Below are 22490 nucleotides of genomic sequence, written 5' to 3'. Positions count from 1 at the left end.
GTAGGCATAAAAAGTAGGAGACAATTTAGTTTCTCTATTTCCATTGTGTGCATTTTTTTTAACATGAAGCTTTTTATACTACTTATTTAACCTGGAAAAAATAAAATATTAATCAAGTTGAGTCAAAATTACGATATCTTTTATATTTGCTCACATTTACCGATTACCAATCACATATTTATATAGAATAATAACTTCAATAATATGTAGCTAAATTTACATTTATCCATAGAAAGTAATCAAAACGAATTGAATTTTACATTATTCAGATAAATAATGATGGAAAGAGAAAGACATCAGTATCTTTAATCTTGTACTCAGAAACCACAAAATCAGGTTTCTCATATGCACCAAGTTTCTCCAAAAAAAAAAATAATAATAATAAATAAATAAATAAAATAAAAAACACAAATATTGTGTCCCACAAGGATTAAATACCAATAACTTCCACCAATGTTCTAAGTTGTTCACTTTTAATTCGATGCACATGTTATTGGGTTAGTATAAAAAAATGGCATCAAGCAATGTTATATGGATAAAAGATGTTAAGAATGAGGGCAAATTTGTAAAACGAAAAGCAGTCTACAGAGAAGGTTTCTTTCTCTACTAACCAGTTTTTTCTATATTAAGTCAAAATTAAACACCCATAGCTTATAGCTTATTCATTACACATTAAGCCATGTAAACATGATTCCAGTTTTGCCTAGGCTTTGGTCTCTTTCAAAAAAAAAAAAAAACATGATTCCAAGATTTTCATATCAAGTATTGTTCGAAAGTGCCCATGACTTCCATTAAACTCGAATAAACACATCTATTTTGGACCACTGAATAAAGTATATTGGCTTTGGAAATCAAAACATGTAACCATTTTTGGAATTTGCAACATTAAATTTTAAATCAAGCCATGTTTTTTAGGCTAAGTTATGCAATATTGTAGAAATTGCTCAACAAAAACAACCGGACCATAAGAATTACTTACATTTTCTATTAAATTTCCACCACCACAGCCATTGCCGCCTCTCTTATGCTCTTCAACGTCAACTGTTAACTTTCCAGACCCTGAAATCGCCATTGTAAGTGCACCAAAAACACAATTTTTTCTCAAAAGGAAAGGAATAAAGAGCGAAAAGCTAAAACTGCTTATATTTGTGGATTTATGCATATAACTTGATAAAAAAAGGGGATCAGAACCTAGGCATATGACATGAGTTGGCTGAACGAACCGGTGGTGGGGGTAATCTATTCTTGCCGACTCCATGCGCTTCTTTGTAATTTTTTTTTTCTCTTCTTTTCTTTCCTTTCCCTCCCATCTTTCTGCTATTTTCTAGGGTTTAGGCCGCATGGGTTTTTGCAGGTTTGAGGGTTGGGTTTGATTTCGTGAGCCCTATGGTAAAAGATGATTCCTAATGTGACATCAGAAAAGAAGTCCAGATAAATGTACTGAAGAAAACAATTAATAAAAAGAATGGTCAATTAAACCTGTATTTATTAGGGATGTTCTTGATCATAACTGCGTTTCATGAATCTGAAATTCGGGGACGCTCGAACGACACCAATAAACGAACTCTCGGATGGCAGATGAGGAGTGGAAGACGGAAGGATCGAGAGACAGATGCGGTGGAATTGAAATCAGAGAGAAGGATTGAGAAAAGGACGAAAGAGAGGAAGAGTCGATGGCAGTGGACGAAGAAAAAAAGGAGTCGGTGAAGAAGTAGAAGAGAAGCGGGGAAGCAAAACCGAGACGGCTTGAAACCACCTGGTATTGAGCTCGGCGGCTTGAAACCTTTTACTGTTCATAATTTATTTGAAATTTATTGTATGAGTAATGCTCGAAGGTTAATGCGATGTATTCCACCAGTTGCGCCTAAAGACTTGATTATTGGTATATTGATTACTCTTGAAATAATGTAATAACTAGTAAAGAGCCCGCGACTACGCCGATTTTGGGGTAATATGGGAAAAATCGGCAAACTTTAAAAGATATGTGCTGAAATTGTTAATCACCACAAATAGGAGAGAAAGTCGACAGCCCGTAAAATTGGATGTCAAAAGTGTACAACCAAAAGAATGGACACTGTTGAAGAAAATTAAAAAATGTTGTGGCAATAATGTTAAAGTTGCCAAAATTGGGAAAATATGGTGACAAAATTCAAAAAGAGTTTTTTTTTCTTTTTTTATGTCAAAATGAAAAAAATTTAGTACAAGGACGAAAAGTGACAAATTCATTAAACATTTGTGGCAAAAACATCAAAAATGTAAAACTTTTGACTGGAAGGACTAAAAGTGTCAAACTCACTAAAGATTTGTGGCAAAAACCAATTTAGTCAAAACGCAAAAATGTAAAAGTTTTGAATTTAAGGGCGAAAAGTGTTAAATGCACCAAAGATTTGTGATAAAAACCTAAAGCCCAAAAAGTTACTATTGCTAAGGCCCTTGTGATTTAATGTATACTAGTAAAGAACTCGCGGCTATGCCACTTTTTGGGTAATATGGGAAAAATCGGCAAACTTTAAAAGATATGTGCTGAAATTGTAAATCACCACAAATAAGAAGAAAGTCAACAACCCTAAAATTAGATGTCAAAATTGTACAACAAAAAGAAGGGACACTAGTGGAGAAAATTGAAAATTGTTGTGGTAATAATGTTAAAGTTGCAAAAGTTTGAAAAATATGGTGGCAAAATTCAAAAGGCGGGTTTTTGTGTTTTTATATCAAAATGTAAAAGTTTTGAGTAGAAGGACGAAAAATGTCAAGTTCATTAAAGATTTGTGGAAAAAACTCCAAAATGTAAAAGTTTCTACTGCAAGGACTAAAAGTGTCAAAGTCACTAAAGATTTGTGGCAAAAACTTAAAGGCACAAAACTTTATCAAAACGCAAAAATGTAAAAGTTTTGACTTTAGGGACTAAAAGTGTCAAATTAACCAAATATTTGTGGCAAAAACCTTAAATCCAAAAAGATACTGTTGCTAAGGTCCTTGTGATATATATATATATATATATATATATATATATATATATATATATATATATATATATATATATATATATATATATATATATATATATGGGGATAGGGAATATATATTACAGCCCCACCTAAGCTTAGGTACTAAACCTTTAAAATATATTGTTTTAACTTAGTAGTTATACTCGATTTGGTTTTCACTTGGTAATATATCATCCCTAATAACATTTCTTCCCTCCATTATCGTTTACCATCATTGTTTTTTTTCCTTCATTATCGTTTTTACTTCACCCTAGTGAACAATATTGTTTTCCATCGTCACGAAGGAGGAAGATAATCAACGTTCTTGCTTCCTTATCAAAACTATTGTGTACATTATGAAACTGCAACTTCAAGTGGTAACCTAATCGTAATCTTTATATAGTAAAACAACGTATTTTTATACGGTTTAGTACTTAAGCTTAGGTAGGGCTGTAATGTATATTCACTTTTCCATATATATATATATATATATATATATATATATATATATATATATATATATATATATAATTACCCTTCTTTTTTTACTTAATTTTACTTTCTCTTAAAACTATATAGTGGTGATGGAAGGATGGTAGTAGTGGGTGATGGTAACGGTAGTGGGGTGGAGGTGAAGGTGGTGGGTGATGGCGGCAAATGTGGTGGTTGGTGGCGGCGGCGTCCTTAACATGGCGTGAAGATCAAGTGACATCTTCAATACTTAAAGTGTTTGATGGGCTCGTCCATAAACAAAAACTTAAGCCCAAAAATTCAACCAACCCATAATTATGGACAATCCGGTAGAAAGTAGTACATTATTTAAAATAAACTTGTGTCCAGGTGTCCTCTCCCTTGAAGAAAATGATATGATTATTTAATAAAAACTGTTCATAACTGTGATGAAATTTAAATAAGTATATAAATATATTATTGTTTTAATATAGTTTTCTCTTTAGAAAACCAAAAAAAAAAAAAAAAAAAAATTGGATTAAACCGGCCATTGCTTTTTACCCAAACCCATATTTCGATCCCTAGGATTGACACCTCTACTACGTATTTTGAATAACTAAATAGCAAGAAGTAATATTCCTCATTTTTGGTATCAACGAGCATACTCTCATGTTCATTCTTTTTAAACTTTCTTTTAGAATAATATGGAGGGATTCCAAGGCTACGATTCACCACCCACCTTCTTGCTTCTCACTAAAGAAAAGAAGATTATACCAAAAAGATATCCTTTGCTTTGCTTCATCTTAGACATTCGAACTACTTACTTATATAACCATCAAGATACACAATTCATCATGCATATGATTTATTCTTTCAATTCAAAAACCAGTTAACGTCATTGAAAACACGAAAAACAATGGGGCTTCTTGCAACAATCGCTAGACATCTGGACACGCTAGTCGGGTATGTATTTGGAGTTGTATTCCAACAATATGAAAAATCTAACCATCATTTAACTAACTTGTTTTGATTTTGATAATTTGATTCAGGCCTGGAGTAATGCTTCTTTACCCCTTGTAAGTTAGCATTTTACATATGTTACACGAAATCATCTGGTCTTTAAAAAAATGGTTATCTTGATGTGGAACTAATGATTATGATTGTACAAATTTATGAAAAGGTATGCATCCATGCTAGCGCTCGAAAGCTCTACACCAGAAGATGATCAACAATGGCTCACTTATTGGGTTTTATATTCGTTCATAACCCTCTTCGAGCTTTCATTTTGGAAAGTCCTCCAATGGTAATTTATTCAATTTCAATGCTTCTTGAAGTTACGTATGGCTTCATATTCACTTGAAATTTGATAACTTTGGAAATAAACAGGCTTCCATTTTGGCCCTACTTGAAGCTGTTGTTTTGTATGTGGTTGGTGCTACCTGGAATCAACGGGGCAGCATACATATATGCGAATATAGCTAGAAAATACGTCAAGGTTGGGAGCCATGTGAGCTCAAAATACCCCGAGGGACAGCGGAAAGTCCTGCAAATGATGAGTCTCGATGCAAGGAAGTCTGTCGAGCGTTATATTGAGAAGTATGGCCCTGAAGCATTTGATCGTGTAGTCAAAGCGGTAAAATCATAACCACACATTCCTTCTTGATCTTCATCTATCATTATAACATAATCATAGACATTCAACAAAAGTTTCATCATCAAAAATTAAAATCCGGATACGGATGGGAAAATGAAACGTTTGTTACTTGCCAATGCATAAGAGTCCGATTAGAATTTGCCATCTGTAAAATATCGTAGATAAGTTTTTGAATAAATTTACTTTTTTATTTATTATAACTTGTTGTTTGGTTTGCAGGCTGAAAAGGAAGCAAACAAAAAATAAGAAATATGGCCTACTATTTATATTTGAGCTTGAGCTTTCGAAAAGATGTCAATGTTCTAATTCTTTGGTGTTATTTATGTACGAGATTCAACTATTTTTTTTAATGTTTATTTGTTTGTTTTTGTTTTTTTTATTATAAATTAATTTAAGTGGTTTCACATTATGGTTTCGCATAAACAAAATGTTGGTACACAATGTTTATGTATGCAATGCTTATTTACATGGCGGATCTCTATTGATTTTAGGCTCACGGTGAGATAAAAAATAAAAATAAAATAATGTTCATTTGTTTGTATTGCACAATGCACCATACACATATATAACAAATTTATAAAAGAAAAGAGCAATAGATTTTTAATTAAATGAAATCCACAATAATAAAAATAAAACTTCTAAAATCAGCTAAAACGACGTCTTTTTGTATTCTTTGAAACATAAATATCAATTACTTTTTATAGTCAAGACAAGCTAGGAACAATTTTTCAACACTTCAAATTACAAACAAATTCAATTTTTCTTCACTCATGATTCGGAGATGTAATTTCAACAATATTAATTTCGAAAAACTTTTTTCCAGAGATGCTACTATACATAATCAATACATTCAACAATATCTTTTATGCAAGCAACATATTTAGAAACATATCTTCTTTACAATCTAAACTCCATATTTTGAATAGATTTTCAAGTAGTTTCTATTTCATATGTTTAATTTAACAACATTTCCTGCAAAATATATGACTCCATAAATAATTATCTAAACAATATTTTTTTATTCATCATCAAATAAAAAACTAACTTTGATCTATTAAATAAAAAAGAAATTAAATATCTTCCTATTTTTATTTTTATTTATCCTTCTGAAATAATGACAAATGTCTTAAAATGTTATTAATTTTATCAAAATGCGACACTTGTCACCAATTCACCATTCACCTGGGTAGAAGGATACATAGGAAGAAAATGTAAGAGAATATTTAATTTATCTAAATAAAAATCCAAAAAAATGATTCAAGATATTTTATTTGCTCAAATCTACTTTTTAATTTTTCATATCCCCAAGAACAATAAAAATTAGTCATAAATGTTTTTTTTAGAAGATCGATGTTTATTTTCAACAAATTTAGTCAAAGATGGATCACACAAAGAATCAGGAAGTTTATCAAATGCATAATTCTGATTTTGAAGTAAGGATTTTACAAAGTAATATACAGGGGAGAAGTGAAACGGCTTTGAAAGATTTTGGCAATCAAGGTAACAGAGGAAAACTAATTTTGCACTATTTCAGAAAGAGTGAAAAAATGACCCAAACTATGTGTGTATGAGAGAGAGAGAGATAGAGAAAGAGATTTACCTTATGAATCAGAAATCGAACCCTAATTGATAAAAGTGGAGACAATTCCTGCACATCTTCTGAATCACAAGCGAGTATTGTTGCCGACTGGGAGCATGATAATTTGCACAAACAAAATCAGAAGGATTGAAGACAGAGAAATAGATTGCATTTGATAAACCTTATGAATCAAAATATACAAAATTAACATATGAAGAAGACAATTTTTGGTGATATTTTTGAACAAATTCAGAAAGATTGGGAAAAGTCAATGGTCAGAAGATGAAAGAGAAAGAGATTGAATTGAAATACCTTATGAATCGGAAGACTTAGGTGCGAAACTGTAACTTCTTGGAGGAGAAATCACCAATATTTACATATGAAGAAACCTTTTTCTGTTGATGTTTTGAATAAATTCAGAAAGATTGGAGAAAGTCCATGATCATAATCGTGAACTTATTTCACAATTTCATAACTGTGTGCGTATGTGAGAGAGAAAAATATTGCAATTGACATACTTTTGAGTCGGAGGAGTTGCAGAGACTTGGAAACGAAGAAAGAGTTGCAGAGATTGGAAACAAAGAAGGAGAAGTTTAGAGAATTTTCACAATTTCCTAACTGTGTTCGAATGTGAAAGAGAAAGATATTGTAATTGACATACCTTTTGAGTCGGAAGACTTGTAGAGATTGGAAAAGAAGAAGGAGAAGTTCAAGGATTTGGAGAACATACAGAAAACGATTGCAATGGGAATACTGGATTTGGAAAGAAGGCAGTTGGAATTTTAGAAGGACGGAAGAGTCAATTTGTACGTATTAATGGGGTTAAAATCTGAAACGGTAGAAGTATACTGTTCATAGAGATGTTGGGTTTTAATATATATGTAAATAATATTTGCAATTTCATCAAATTGTTTTTTTTCTATGAGACGTTTTATAGGAAAGTTTGGTTCATCTCTAACATTCTCTACAATTTCGTTAGCTTCACTAACAACACAGCCAAACATGTTCCCTAAATTGTTCAGTTCTAATATTCTATGCAATCAATTAATTTTATTTTAGCTTCTCGTATTTCATAAAATTAAGGTTGATGCATCAAGACTTTCCTAATGAATATCATACAAATATTTAAGTGTTAGTTATTCATATAAAGTTTAAGTAAAACATCACATCTCTTTGTTGGAGCAAAAATGCATCATATATATGAGTCGTAATGTCGTATTAATTAAACATCTACATTTATGATTTTATATAGTTTGTATATCTATGTTTTATATTTAATAAGTTATACATAATGTCACACCCCGGAACCGAAGGCGGAAACGCTCTGGGGCGGAGGACGTCATGTGTAGTATCACAACAATCGTATCATAGTAATCAAAGTAAACACAACCATTACATTGATTTAAGAATATTTACATCTGTTTGGAAACATAATTTGTACATATCGTTATGTTTAGAAGAAACAAAAGATAAAGACTGAACTTCAAGAAGCTCCATCTCCTCCAGAAATGAGCGGAGGTACCTGTCTATCGATGTCCTGAGAATACAAGCGGTTTTGAAAACGGGTCAGCATAAAGCTGGTGAGTTCATAAGCATGTTATTGTATTGGAAACTAGTCACTGAATTTGTACACATTATTTCTTTGTACTATAAGTAAATATCGTTTGGTATCGAAAACATTCGTTATTGACTTTAGAAATAGATATGCATGCTTTCCAAGAAAATCCCATATTTTCTAACATGTTCGTTGAATAAGAGTAAGTTTCATTCGAAAAACGCTGGTTGCCACCAGTAGATAAGTAGTTTTATTATTCAAATAAAACCAAGGATTTAATCGCTGGACTCCCTTCCAGTAAGTAGATAGATAGTTTTAACAATTAATTAAAACTATTGAAGAAAATATCGTGTAAACAACGGTTAGTTATATATATTGTGAGTCGGATAACCATGCTAATTTGACCTGAGACCTTCTTGACGTTTCTTTGGACGTCGTACGATTACAAAATTTGTCACACCGGGCGTGCCCGCCCCACTGTAGCTAACAGTGCAGGTGTGGGATTGTCAGTCCCGAATAGATCTATTCACAAATTTCACGCTCTCCCTCCAGGAGACTCTGGTTATACTTCCGGAAAGGATTTATTGGTGCCCCGAAGGGCAAAAACGAAGATTAATCTCACAATCCTGTATTAACTAGTTTACGAGTAATTCAGTTGTTCTCGAGTTCGAAATCATTGATAAACGATGTGGAGTATAATAATTATACAAAATAATTATCTAGTAAGATACTCTCGTTATTCGTATGGAAAAACAAAATCGATCATAGTTTATATGTTTGACTTGCTTGGAGTTTTGATTCTGAAAACTGATAATGAAATCCCCAAACTATACCTATTATAGTTTGATTGATAAGTTACGTTTATGAACATTTCGGAAAAACTATGCAATTATGTTTAGGAAACGTCCTTTCTGCTCCACATACTACAAAAGGGATAAAGTAACTAAATGTTTAACGTAAAACCATCATAATTCCATTAGTTTTTATGTTGTGAAAAAAACTTTTATGTTTGGCTTGTATTCCCCCCCTGAAAACGTTGTAAAACTTATAAAAGCGTAGAGGTATGAACTCACAGTTTATCGTAGGATCCGAAAGCACAATTGGTTACGAGTGTTGAGTGTCAACCGATGTTTCGTATGTGAGTGGATCCTATTAACATATAAAAATGATTATACGTATTAGATTAAGGCATTTCATGATAAAACACGATGGGAAACCACCCTAGGGACTTGGAAATGCTTGGAACTAAGTGTCGGAGCCATAATTGATCGAATAAAGGAAGTGTACGACCATCAGTATGTGTGTGCGGCCAGGGTGTGCGGCCAGACTGTGTGTGCGGTTGCACACAGGAGTGTGCGGCCGTACAGAGGATGTGTGCGGCCGTACACTCCTCGTTTGTGTCCGAAATGTCGATTTTGAGGTGTTTTCGAGGTGTTCTTGTGCTAATACCAAGTCCTATTAGTAAATGAAGGCCAAAACTCTTCACTTTGGAGAGTTTAGTGTGTGTGCGGCCACCTTATGAAGGTGTGCGGCCGTACACCTTCAAAGGATGAAGAACACGAAGAACACTATGAGTTTTAGGCTTTGATTCAAGTGTCTTACCGATATAATGAGCTGATTGATGAGATAGTTCACCTTTTTGAGCCCTTTAGAATGTTCTTGAATGAAGTTTTTAGAGAGAGAAAGTAGTGAGAGAAAGTAGAGTGCAGCCAAAGGAAAGGAATGAGTGAAGGGGTCCCCTTATATATATATAAAGGTATGTGCGACTGGCGAGTGGGTGTGCGGCCGCACACCCGTGTGTGCGGCCGTACACACCTCTCATGAGGGTGTATGGCCCGATTTTGTTTCTAAACGACATGTGAACTCATTCCTAATCTCATTCCTAACTGTACTCAAGCTTAGAACACTTAAACGGACCCTTATATAGCGTAAAATGGTGATAAAAATTGAGTTTAATATTGCTATAAAGGTCGATTGCACAGGACAAAAGTTTCGGGTTGTCACATCATCCCCCCGTTAGAGGGAATTTCGTCCCGAAATTCGAATATAGAAATACGATCATGGATTAGAAAAGAGATGCATATACTTCTGTTTCATCTGATCTTCGCGCTCCCAAGTGTAATCAGGTCCCCGCTTGGCATTCCATCGAACCTTCACTATCGGGATTTTGTTTCGTTCGTTTGATCTCTCGATCCATGATTTCGATTGGTTCTTCCACAAAGTTTAGATTCTTGTTGATTTCAATCTCATCGAGAGGAATAGTAAGAGTCTCGTCGGATAAGCACTTTTTAAGGTTCGAGACGTGGAAGACGGGATGAATGTTACTTAGCTCTTGAGGTAATCGGAGTTTGTAGGCTACGGGGCCGATCCTAGGGAGGATCTCGAATGGTCCTATGTACCTCGGGTTTAGTTTTCCACGCTTTCCAAAGCGTATCGTGCCTTTCCAGGGTGAGACTTTCAACAAGACACGGTCTCCAACCTGAAACTCCAAGGGTTTTCGTCGTATGTCGGCGTAGCTCTTTTGTCTATCTCGTGAGGCTTTCAATCGTTCTCGGATTTGGACAATCTTTTCTGTGGTTTCGTGAATGATTTCAGGACTAGTGAGAGTGCTATCTGGGACTTGTCCCTTGGCTAACTGCGTGTCGCCCACCTTAGCCCAGCACAGAGGGGATCTGCACTTGCGGCCATAGAGGGCTTCGAAAGGCGCAACCCTGATGCTAGTATGGTAGCTGTTGTTGTAGGAGAACTCGACTAAGGGTAAATGGGTGTCCCACGACTTTCCGAAAATCGATAACACACGCTCTCAGCATGTCCTCTAGGGTCTGGATAGTTCTCTCACTCTGATCGTCTGTCTGGGGATGATAAGCTGTACTCATGTCCAGCTTAGTTCCAAGAGCCTTCTGTAGTGACTGCCAGAATCTCGATGTGAACCTGCTATCTCGATCGGAGATAATGGACACAAGCACGCCGTGCAGTCGGACTATCTCTTGGATGTAGATTCGTGTAAGTCTCTCCATCTTGAAGGTTTCTTTGATAGGCAGGAAGTGAGCGGATTTAGTCAGACGGTCGACTATCACCCAGATGGCATCGTGCCCACTCGGAGATTTGGGTAATTTGGTGATGAAATCCATAGTAATCTTCTCCCACTTCCATTCGGGAATTTCTAGCTGTTGAAGCAGACCTGAGGGTTTCTGATATTCGATCTTCACTTTGGCGCAAGTCAGACACTTGCCCACGAATGTAGCGATCTCCGCTTTCATGTTTGGCCACCAATATAACTTCTTGAGATCGAGGTACATCTTGTTCGAACCTGGGTGAACGGAGTATCTGGTCTTGTGAGCTTCATTCATGACGAGCTCTCTGTAACCCCCGAATTTCGGGTTCCAGATCCGGTCCATGAAATAATAGACTTCGTTTTCCTTGATTTCTAGGTTCTTTTCCATTCCTCTTAAGGCTTCATCCGTGACGTTCTCTGGTTTTAAGGCTTCTAGCTGAGCCTCCTTGATTTGCGTTGATAAATGGGAATTGATAGTCATAGTTAGTGCCTTCACTCTGTGACCTGAGTGCTCTTTTTGGCTAAGGGCATCTGCCACCACATTGGCCTTGCCGGGATGGTAGCGGATTTCGCACTCGTAATCGCTGAGTAGCTCAACCCATCGCCGTTGTCTCATGTTCAGCTCCTTTTGATCGAAGATATTTTGCAAACTTTTATGGTCGGTGAAGATAGTGCACTTGGTTCCGTAGAGATAATGTCTCCATATCTTCAGTGCGAAGACCACCGCTCCCAACTCCAGGTCATGCGTTGTGTAGTTGACTTCGTGTGCTTTCAGCTGTCTCGAGGCATAAGCGATAACTTTTCCTCGCTGCATGAGCACGCAACCTAGGCCCTGATTGGATGCATCGCAGTAAACAACGAAATCCTCCGTCCCTTCGGGCAGAGACAGGACAGGTGCGCTGCATAGGGCCTGTTTCAAAGTCTGGACACAGAGTCTTGCTTTTCATTCCAACAGAAAGGTACACCTTTCTGAGTCAGAGAGGTTAAGGGTTTGGCAATTCTGGAGAAGTTCTGAATAAATCTGCGATAATAGCTAGCGAGATCCAAGAATTGGCGTATTTCTGTGGGTGTTTTCGGTGCTGACCAGTTCTCTATCGCCTTGATTTTGGAAGGGTCCACGTGTATGCCTTCTTCGCTTACCACGTGACCTAGGAAGGTTACTTTTCGAATCCAGAATTCGCACTTGGAGAACTTCGCGTAAAGCTTCTCCACCCTTAGAGTTTCCAACACCAATCTCAAGTGCTGTTTGTGATCTTCCTCACTTCTGGAATAGACAAGTATATCGTCGATGAATACGATGACAAACTTGTCCAGGAAAGGACGACACACCTGGTTCATCAGGTCCATGAACACAGCCGGTGCGTTGGTTAGACCGAAGGGCATTACTACGAACTCGTAATGACCATATCAAGTCCGAAATGCTGTTTTATGAACATCACCTTCATGGACTCGCAGCTGATGGTACCCTGATCTTAAATCTATTTTCGAGAAGTAGCTGGCTCCGTGAAGTTGATCGAAGAGATCATCGATTCGAGGAAGAGGGTAACGGTTTTTGACTGTGAGCTTGTTCAACTCTCGATAGTCAATACACATTCGAAAGGATCCATCCTTCTTTTTCACGAATAAGATAGGGGCTCCCCAGGGTGAGGAACTCGGTCTGATGAATCCTTTGTTGAGCAGCTCATTAAGCTGGCTAGATAGCTCCTGCATTTCTGCGGGTGCTAGGCGATATGGAAATTTAGCTACGGGAGTAGCTCCGGGGACTAAGTCGATACGAAACTCAACTTGACGTTCGGGAGGGATTCCCGGAAGCTCCTCGGTAAAGACGTCCGGAAAGTTGCAGATTTCGGGAATGCTCTCAAGGTCTTTAACTTCCTGTTTTTCGTTAATGACGTGGGCTAGAAATACATAACACTCCTTTCGCAAGAGTTTCTGGCCTTGGATGCATGAAATGATTCGGAGGTTTGAACTAAGTTTATCGCCGTAGATTATGAGAGCTTCACCAGAGGGAAGGTTGAGATGGATGGCTTTTTCGAAACAAAGGATATCAGCACGATTGGGGCTCAACCAATCCATGCCGATGATTGTTGGGTTTTGAGCATTCTAACACTCCTATGGTGTACATGCAACCTTATGAACCTTGGATCTATGTTTTCTCTATTATACATGCAAATATTAACTATTCCAAGGTTTCATCCTAACTAGCATATTATAAAGCACCTATACTACAAAGTTCTAGTTAGATGACATACCTTTTGATGTAGCTTGATGTCTTCAAGCTTTAAGAGCTTAGCCCCAATAGTGTGGAAGCCTCAAATGGAATCACAAATCACCAAAACACCTTGGAAGAACTTGAGAGAATATGTATGCACACTAAAATCGGCCCACTCTTATTTTCACACACTTGTCCAATTTTGTGAGCCAAGGACCTCTTTATATATTATGGAGGATTAGGGTTACATCCATGTAAACCCTAATACCCATGACCTTTCATTTACATAGGATCCATGGGTTAAAAGCTCCATGGACCATCCATGAAAGCTTAGCCCAACCTAAATGAACTTGGCCCATTCCATATATATAAGAGTCCATATTTAATTAGTTCTTTTTGATCACTTAATTAATTCTAAATTAATTCTTGATCAATACTAATTAAATAATATGATTCCATATTAATATATTAGAACTTATAATATATTAATATAAATCATAAATATACTATTCTCAAAAGACTATCCATATAAATTGTGCCGGTGAAGTGCAACCCAAATGGACCATGCCGGGTCGGGTCAAGTACATACCAAATATTGTTATGGACTTAGACATTAATCCAACAGTCTCCCACTTGGATAAGTCTAAAACTATTATTGAGTATGACTTCAAAACCTAACTGGCAATCGTAGCTCTTAAAGCCGCTGTCAAACTCTGACCTTGTCAATGACTTGTCCATTAGATAAGGGATCATATATTCCTCCATTCTAGATATCATATGGACTGAGACATGGATTATAATCATTCTCTCTGTCCATTTGTTGTTTCCCGATTTTCGATTTATGATGACTGACTGATTGAACAAATCAAATCAGTCCTGGCTTGGCCAAGCACTCACATGTGTCATCGCTAAATCATCGAGGGGCCCACAGATATCGCTTTTATCCCGAAGGTAAAAGGAATGGATAAACTTCGACTCATATGGCTTGTTCTACTACTTGTTGAATCATACACAAAGGCACGTTTTATAACATCGAGTTACCAAATGCGTTTTCGTGCAATCAATGTATAACCAACTCATAGTAACAACTCATACCTCTAGGTTTGAAGAATATAAGATATTATCGTCTCATGATCACTCGTGATAAAATCCATGAAGTGATTCAAATGAGCGCGGGTTGAATCTAATACTCAGAACTTATGAGCACTCATGAGTGTTGTAGCACCACTTTGTCCACCAACTTGGACCTCTACAAACCAACCCATGACAGTCTTGATTCATATCTACTTCCAACATATGACCGACTGTGGATGGTTTGAATAACTTAATCATTCAGGAAGAGCGACTTAGTTATTCTGGAAGTCAAAATATGCAAAGTGAAACACAAGAATAAATGAATCAAATATGGTATCAAACCCTATGAATATAAATAAACACTTTTATTTATCACCATACTGATTACTCATTATTCATTGTTTCGGTTTTATCAACTTTATACTTGAATTAAAAACACTAGTTGTCCCATGCTCCAAGCATGTACACTATGTTTTTCTTAAACAATAGCTTTGCCATACACCAAGTATGCACTCTATGTTTGTCTATGATCCTTACTTTGTGAAATAAACCAATTGAACATAATTTCAATGATTCTAATTTCACACTCCCAAATCCTTATCGAAAAATGTGAGAATTTCAAATTCCTATCATTTATCGAAATCTGTTTAGATTTTAAACTTATATGCACTGACCCTCCTGTAATGAATATGTACAAAGTCACAAAGAATTGTCAACAGTCATTATAAGGTATTCCAATGGAGATCAACTCCATGGAAACTAAGTCTCATATTCAAAGTACATTGCTTTGGACATGCTTCTTGCATTAAGTTTTCTAATCTTACACAGATAACTTCCACCTATGGAGACAACTCCATATTCTCATTTTGACTATCACTTCTGAATAAGAGATGCCTCTTTTCAGAATATGTCAATATGGTCCTTCCAAAATTAGCACTATACTTCCAACTGTCCATGAGCAACCAATCTTTGGTAAACCTCAAATTGTCCTCGACAATTGCTTAATCATTTTAGTCATATCCAATTCTAGACCTTTTCCCTTCTTAATGCCTCTGGGCATTTGGAAAAATTTAGAAATGACAAATATTATAGCACATGCAATCGATCCTGTACCCAAAGCAAATGGTACACGATTCATGATGTCTCACATAAAGACATGATTCTAGACCAGTCTTTTGCTATAATATTTTTATTTGCCATGTTTTCAAAAATTTGACTATGAAGAGGGATGCCGTAATCATAATCGAATTTTGAGAACGCAATATATAGAATTTCCTTAAGTTGAACCAATCCAACATGAAATTCATATATATATATATATATATATATATATATATATATATATATATATATATATATATATATATATATATTCTTGACTAAAGATGATTAAGGTCTCAATCTAAGCCTTTAGAACTGAAATGAAGTATATCCTCTCCCTTAATTATAGCAAAACAACTTTTTCAATCCCTGCAGCCTCACGAATTGAAACTTTTGTTTTCTATAATTAACATTGCTAACTTGCAACACTAACAATAATTTTCATGCTCCCACTAACATGATGATTATTAGCATAACAGTTATGCTCCCACTAGCTTTGACATGTACTCAGAAATCAGCTGGACTTCTAGAAATCAATACTTTATTGACTTTCTTACCAAAGTTCAGATTTCTGATACGAGATGCTTTGATAAAACTTTATCAAAATCATACACCTTTCCTTAGATAGCATGCATGTGTGTCTAAACAATTTCAGAACTATGAAAAGGGATGCCGTAATCATAGTCTCAATTGTTTAGACCTTTTGCCATCTGCTTCAAATCTACTTGGTGGAAGTGTTTCCTCACCATCATTTTTATGAATCGGAGAGAAACCTTATGACCCTTAGATTTTATGGTGTATGTGTTCTTATCCATGTGAATCGCCAAAACCATAGTCACAAGACAAGGATAATGACAAATCCAAACTCATATGGGCTGAACTTATGCAATCTTAACTTCTTGCCACCTGGCAGTACATGGCCTGCCATTGCTTCCAAGTTGTTATGCAACCAATTGAGAACTTTCAGAACTCCTATGCAAATCTAACTTTAACTGGAATGGGCACATAATATGTCAACACGATAGGTTATAAACCTCAAGTCGTGTGCTAGTGAAGAACCTCAGGTTTTATTCTTGATTAGTTCTTGAAATTCTTTTTAGGATCTTTAAGACTCCCACTATCCTCTTGACATATAAGACTATCTTGCCAAATATTCAAGAGATAGTGCGGATTCTTTATCAAGACAAACACTTCACACAATTAGCCTTAGTTGGTCTTTGTTTTATCCAAAACATCACAACTTACCAATTTCAAATGTACAAGAGTAGGACACTTTTACTCTTACATTTGACAAGTGTTTTAAACCTTTCTTTAAGATATGTCACTCAAGTTACAATCTTGGAGTATGACTCTAAGAATTGTTTTGGAACGAAGTATGACTCATCTTCCTGATCTAACCATTTCAACAATTCATAACTCCTCTTCTTAGTCATAAGAATGCACTAAGATGACCTTTAGAGGACTAATTGTGATATGATTTCTAAATCATTAAGATGATCACAAACATGATACTAAAGTACTCTCCCATCTTTTCAGATTTGAGAAACTTTTATCTTTCTGCCTAATTTGATTCTTCCCATTCGTTCTGCCATACATTGAGACTTTTCCAATGTTTCAGAATTATACTTAAACTTGTAAGTATAACCATATTTACTAAACTTTAGTAAATCAAATAGTCTTAACGAGCTTTGTGGTGGACATGACCAGTGCACAAGAATGTGTACTCGATCCTTTAGTCCTTCACTTGACTCACACATCCATGTGAACAAGTAATTAGTCTTGATTTTCCAATGCTTGAAAGTTCTCATTCATCATACTATTCAACTTGCATGATTCCAAGTTTCGGTCCAATTGAAACTTGGGCGATGAGGAACTTTCCTGATTTGGTAAATTTAGACACTACCACAGATGAAAGAATCAAATCCATTTTCCAATATTGCTGTCAGTGGAATCATATAAGCAACAATTTTCCACAAATGCCATTGTAAGGATACTTCAAATAAATAAAATTAAACAATTTCTTTTATTTTAAAACTTTGCGAAAAAACTTATCCTTACAATCCACATGGAAAATTGTTGTTATCTATTCCTTAGCAATATATCATAACTTCTTAAGCAACTGCTCAAAATAAACGCCCCTTCCTTTGGCAAAATAAACATATGGACCCTTTGGTAATGGGACTATCTCAGACTTAGCCTTTCTCTTTACCATTTGGTCAACCGGGTTGACTATGGCCAATCCCTTTCCATTGGGAAGAGAATGCTTTTTCTGGATTTCCAGTGTCACCATTGTCACTGTCCATAAAGTTTTTGGGAAGTTGATCTTCTAATCAAATTAGCTTTACTATCGTTCAAAATCATTGCTGATTCAGCAGCACCAAGCAAATAGATATGGTCATTAAGGTTCATGTCATAGTCTGTTTCATAGTAGTCCCAAAGGAACTCACTATGTGACTTAGAAAGTGATTGAACATCCAACTTTCTCAAGACTTTGACACCCAACTCTCCCAGCTTGTCAATATGTGACTTCATCTCTAAGATGTGATCACACATAGACCTTGCTTGCCATTAGGGCTTGAGTGACCTTGAACTTGTGGGTTAGGGAGAATAATTGGAGGAGGTGGAGGAAGAGAAGTATGACTTCCATGAGCCAAACTCGGGAAGTCATATTCATTAGGAAAGCTTGGTTTGGGAAGATCATTGTTGTCTAAACCAGACATCAACAATGGGAGAAATTCACGTAAAGTTGATTTAAGTCCTTAATATAACACCCAATATGATATATTAAGGCTAGGACCCAACAAACTATTTTATAACTTGGAAGAGGGATTCCGTAATCCAAGCTATAAAATATTTGAAGGTAGGTGAATGACGATTCACCAATTTCCACCAAGATAAACGAAATGTATTATTAGGTTTTAATTGGTTTTGAAACTCCTAGATTCTTTTGAGATTCATTGAACTTTTCAATGGTATGTTTCAATCTCGAGTGTGCCCTTCAAGTTTTGTGACTGGGATGCCGAGGATCACAAAACAAGGTGTGAAGTAACCATGCAAATATACTTGGTACCCTTAATATTTACCCCTCAATCGATATGCCGGTTAACCACACACGCTCCAACGATACTATGATAAACATTAAGTTACCCTTTGCCTACCTTGTTAAGTCCAGGTTAGTGTGCCGGTTAACCACACACGCTCCACTAACAGCTTAAACAAAGTGCAAAGTGTAATTTCATGGATTAGCACCTTATTCATATTTTCCTAAGTAACTAAGATTGGGAATTTATAAGTGTTTAGTTACTTAGTATTTATCATTATACTTATAATGAAGGGAGAATTATAGTCCTTGTCCTACCTGTTCGGCTAACGACCCTCCACCGGTCAAGGAAGCGGTGAGTGAGAGTGGACACCCATTAAACTGCCATTTTATAGGCAGTAACCTTATACCCCCCTTATAGACCGGCTTCGTGAATGAGGCCTACTAATGGTAAGACGACTTGCTCTTATACATATAATATATTAAACTTTTAATATTATAATAGTATAAGGATGAATTTTAGACATTTAAAATACTTGGTGGTTTAATCTATTAATTAAACTAGACTTTTAATTTAATTAAACTCAAACCATATATTTATGGATTTAATAATACTCTTTTAATTAAACGCTTTAATTAACTATTAATAAAGTCCATAAGAGTTAATTTGAACTATTCAACAAAACATCATAATTCCAATTATTAAACTCAAAATTAAAACCATTTAATTAATTGTTTAAATTATGAACCCAAGAGTTTTAGATTCAATTCTTTTTTTTCATAAAAAACTTTTCTCAAATTCCAAAAGTTGAGGGCAAGTTTTGTAATTCTTGAAAACCTTTGGATTCCATAACTTATGGAATTAATGGTGTTTTATGATGAAACTTTCCATGTTCCATAACTTAAGAACAAGTCATGGAATTCTTTAAAACATTAACACCAAATTTTGTCACTCCATAAAAACTTTGAATCAAATTTTTTTTTTTAAAAAAAAAACTTTCATATCCATAACTTATGGAAGTTTCAAAAACCCTTAAGATCACAACTTTAAAAAAAACTTTTGAGCTCCAAAATTTTATGACAAAATATGTAACTCCTTAAAACATTTAGATCAAACTTTTAAAACTAATAAAATAATCATATCATTTTATCTTTTACTAAATTTGACCTAATTCACCTCATATAACAAATGATTCAAATTTTACAAATAATTCGTTTTTCACAAAACAAGTAATTATCTTAAAATTTGACAAACGTCATGTTTTTTTCCTTTTTTTTTCCAACTTGAGAATAGAACATTTGCATCAATATAACAGAAAACAACCCATGGCTCTGATACCACTGTTGGGTTTTGAGCATTCTAACACTCCTATGGTGTACATGCAACCCTATAAACCTTGGATCTATGTTTTCTCTATTATACATGCAAATATTAACTATTCCAAGGTTTCATCCTAACTAGCATATTATGAAGCACATATACTACAAAGTTCTAGTTAGATGACATACCTTTTGATGTAGCTTGATGTCTTCAAGCTTTAAGAGCTTAACCCCAATAGTGTGGAAGCCTCAAATGGAATCACAAATCACCAAAACACCTTGGAAGAACTTGAGAGAATATGTATGCACACTAAAATCGGCCCATTCTTATTTTCACACACTTGTCCAATTTTGTGAGCCAATGACCCCTTTATATATTATGGAGGATTAGGGTTACATCCATGTAAACCCTAATACCTATGACCTTTCATTTACATAGGATCCATGGGTTAAAAGCTCCATGGACCATCCATGAAAGCTTAGCCTAACCTAAATGAACTTGGCCCATTCCATATATATAAGAGTCCATATTTAATTAGTTCTTTTTGATCACTTAATTAATTCTAGCAGCCAGGACATTTCCTTTGGTCGGTTGGGTCAGCCCCCAAATGTATCTTTCAACCTTCTTGTTTTCCGGGGTGACCATTCCCGGACAGAGAAGTGCTAGGTCTTCGAACCTAGAAGTGTAAGCAGAAATGTCGGAACCCTTCAGCTAGCATGAGCTCCTTCAAGCTCCCCCAACCCATAGCATTTGCTATCGGCAGGGTTAGGGACTTGACCCGACCGTTCCACCAGGTCAATGCTTTGTTGGTGAAAGTGCAAACGGCGAATTTCACCTTGTCGGCTTCGGAACAAGAGAAGATTTCGAAGATGGACTCGATCTTTTCAATCTATCGAGTCAGGGCAATAACACCTCCAGTGCCATCGAAGGGAGTAGGTTTTGCGTTCATGAAATCTTTATAGGAGCACTCCTTCTGGTATCCCTGACCACCTTCCTGATTCTGGGGATGAGTACCACTTCCTTGCCCACTAGATCCCCCAGAATTAACTTGGGCCATCGCAGCAGTCACAACGACAGTAACAGCTGCTTGGAACATAATGGGATCGAACTGAGGTGGCGGTGGTGGTGGTGGAGCATTGTCATTTCTTCTGATGGGTCTTCTTCGAGGAGGCATCTTGTTCTAAAATGAACAGGAAGATGAGGATGGTAAGTCCTCTGAATTGAATCAAGAGATATGAAGCTAATATATCTCACTATGATAGCTAGAGTGTTCTACTAAGCGATAAGCAAGGAAAGACTACCAATGCAAATAGATTATCGCTAAAAGGAATGAGTAGCAACACTTGGAAGTGAATTTCTGCGATGAATTTGACTTTAGTAAAATACTCCTATAGTATTTTAAGTTTGATTGTTTCGTTCTTTCGATGACTTGGTGTATGGATATTTGGTAAGTTTTAGGTCTGTTGTAACACCACCATTACTCCCAAGCACATGTTGGTCATGTCTCGAATGAATATAGTTGATCAAGCTATATTGACCCTAGACATGATTACATAACTGCCCAGGTTTAACTGCAGTGTTCAACATCCAAATACTTTCGTTTTGTTATGTTCATGAGACTGTTTCTAGTACGTAGGTATACTTATATACTTTTTGTGAAAATACTTGTATTTTGAAAAGTATACTTTTAGTTCAGAGCACTTTAGCCCCTTAGTGTTTATAGTTGTATACCATGTAAGGTTCGATATACTTAGTTCACTAAAACCAGGCTCTGATACCAATCTGTCACACCCCGGAACCGAAGGCGGAAACGCTCCAGGGCGGAGGACGTCATGTGTAGTATCACAACAATCGTATCATAGTAATCAAAGTAAACACAACCATTACATTGATTTAAGAATATTTACATCTGTTTGGAAACATAATTTGTACATATCGTTATGTTTAGAAGAAACAACAGATAAAGACTGAACTTCAAGAAGCTCCATCTCCTCCAGAAATGAGCGGAGGTACCTGTCTATCGATGTCCAGAGAATACAAGCGGTTTTGAAAACGGGTCAGCATAAAGCTGGTGAGTTCATAAGCATGTTATTGTAGTGGAAACTAGTCACTGAATTTGTACACATTATTTCTTTGTACTATAAGTAAATATCGTTTGGTATCGAAAACATTCGTTATTGACTTTAGAAATAGATATGCATGCTTTCTAAGAAAATCCCATATTTTCTAACATGTTCGTTGAATAAGAGTAAGTTTCATTCGAAAAACGCTGGTTGCCACCAGTAGATAAGTAGTTTTATTATTCAAATAAAACCAAGGATTTAATCGCTGGACTCCCTTCCAGTAAGTAGATAGATAGTTTTAACAATTAATTAAAACTATTGAAGAAAATATCGTGTAAACAACGGTTAGTTATACATATTGTGAGTCGGATAACCATGCTAATTTGACCCGAGACCTTC

The 22490-nt window shown here is 35.7% G+C and overlaps 1 protein-coding gene and 1 long non-coding RNA gene across 2 annotated transcripts; one reads left to right on the top strand and one right to left on the bottom strand.

Moving 5' to 3' along the window:
• Positions 1-205: 205 nt before the first annotated feature.
• Positions 206-1787, bottom strand: LOC145133645 (uncharacterized). Its single transcript, XR_013718669.1, has 3 exons — positions 1480-1787; positions 1192-1403; positions 206-1059 (listed from the first exon to the last, which is right to left on the bottom strand). It is a non-coding gene; the product is annotated as an uncharacterized LOC145133645 (long non-coding RNA).
• Positions 1788-4269: 2482 nt separating this feature from the next.
• HVA22F (HVA22-like protein F) lies at positions 4270-5497 on the top strand. The gene is made up of 5 exons (XM_079068249.1): positions 4270-4400; positions 4487-4513; positions 4618-4740; positions 4824-5070; positions 5311-5497. The coding sequence occupies exons 1-5, from the start codon at positions 4354-4356 to the stop codon at positions 5335-5337; spliced, it is 471 nt and encodes a 156-aa protein (XP_078924375.1). The 5' UTR covers positions 4270-4353; the 3' UTR covers positions 5338-5497.
• The last annotated feature ends 16993 nt before the right edge of the window (positions 5498-22490 follow it).

This window comes from Lactuca virosa, chromosome 8 (genome assembly GCF_052849685.1).
Source record: "Lactuca virosa cultivar CGN04683 chromosome 8, Lactuca_virosa_CGN04683_v6, whole genome shotgun sequence".
Lineage (NCBI taxonomy): Eukaryota > Viridiplantae > Streptophyta > Magnoliopsida > Asterales > Asteraceae > Lactuca > Lactuca virosa.
Note: the sequence above shows the minus strand (reverse complement) of the source record. Positions and strands in the feature narration are given on the sequence as shown.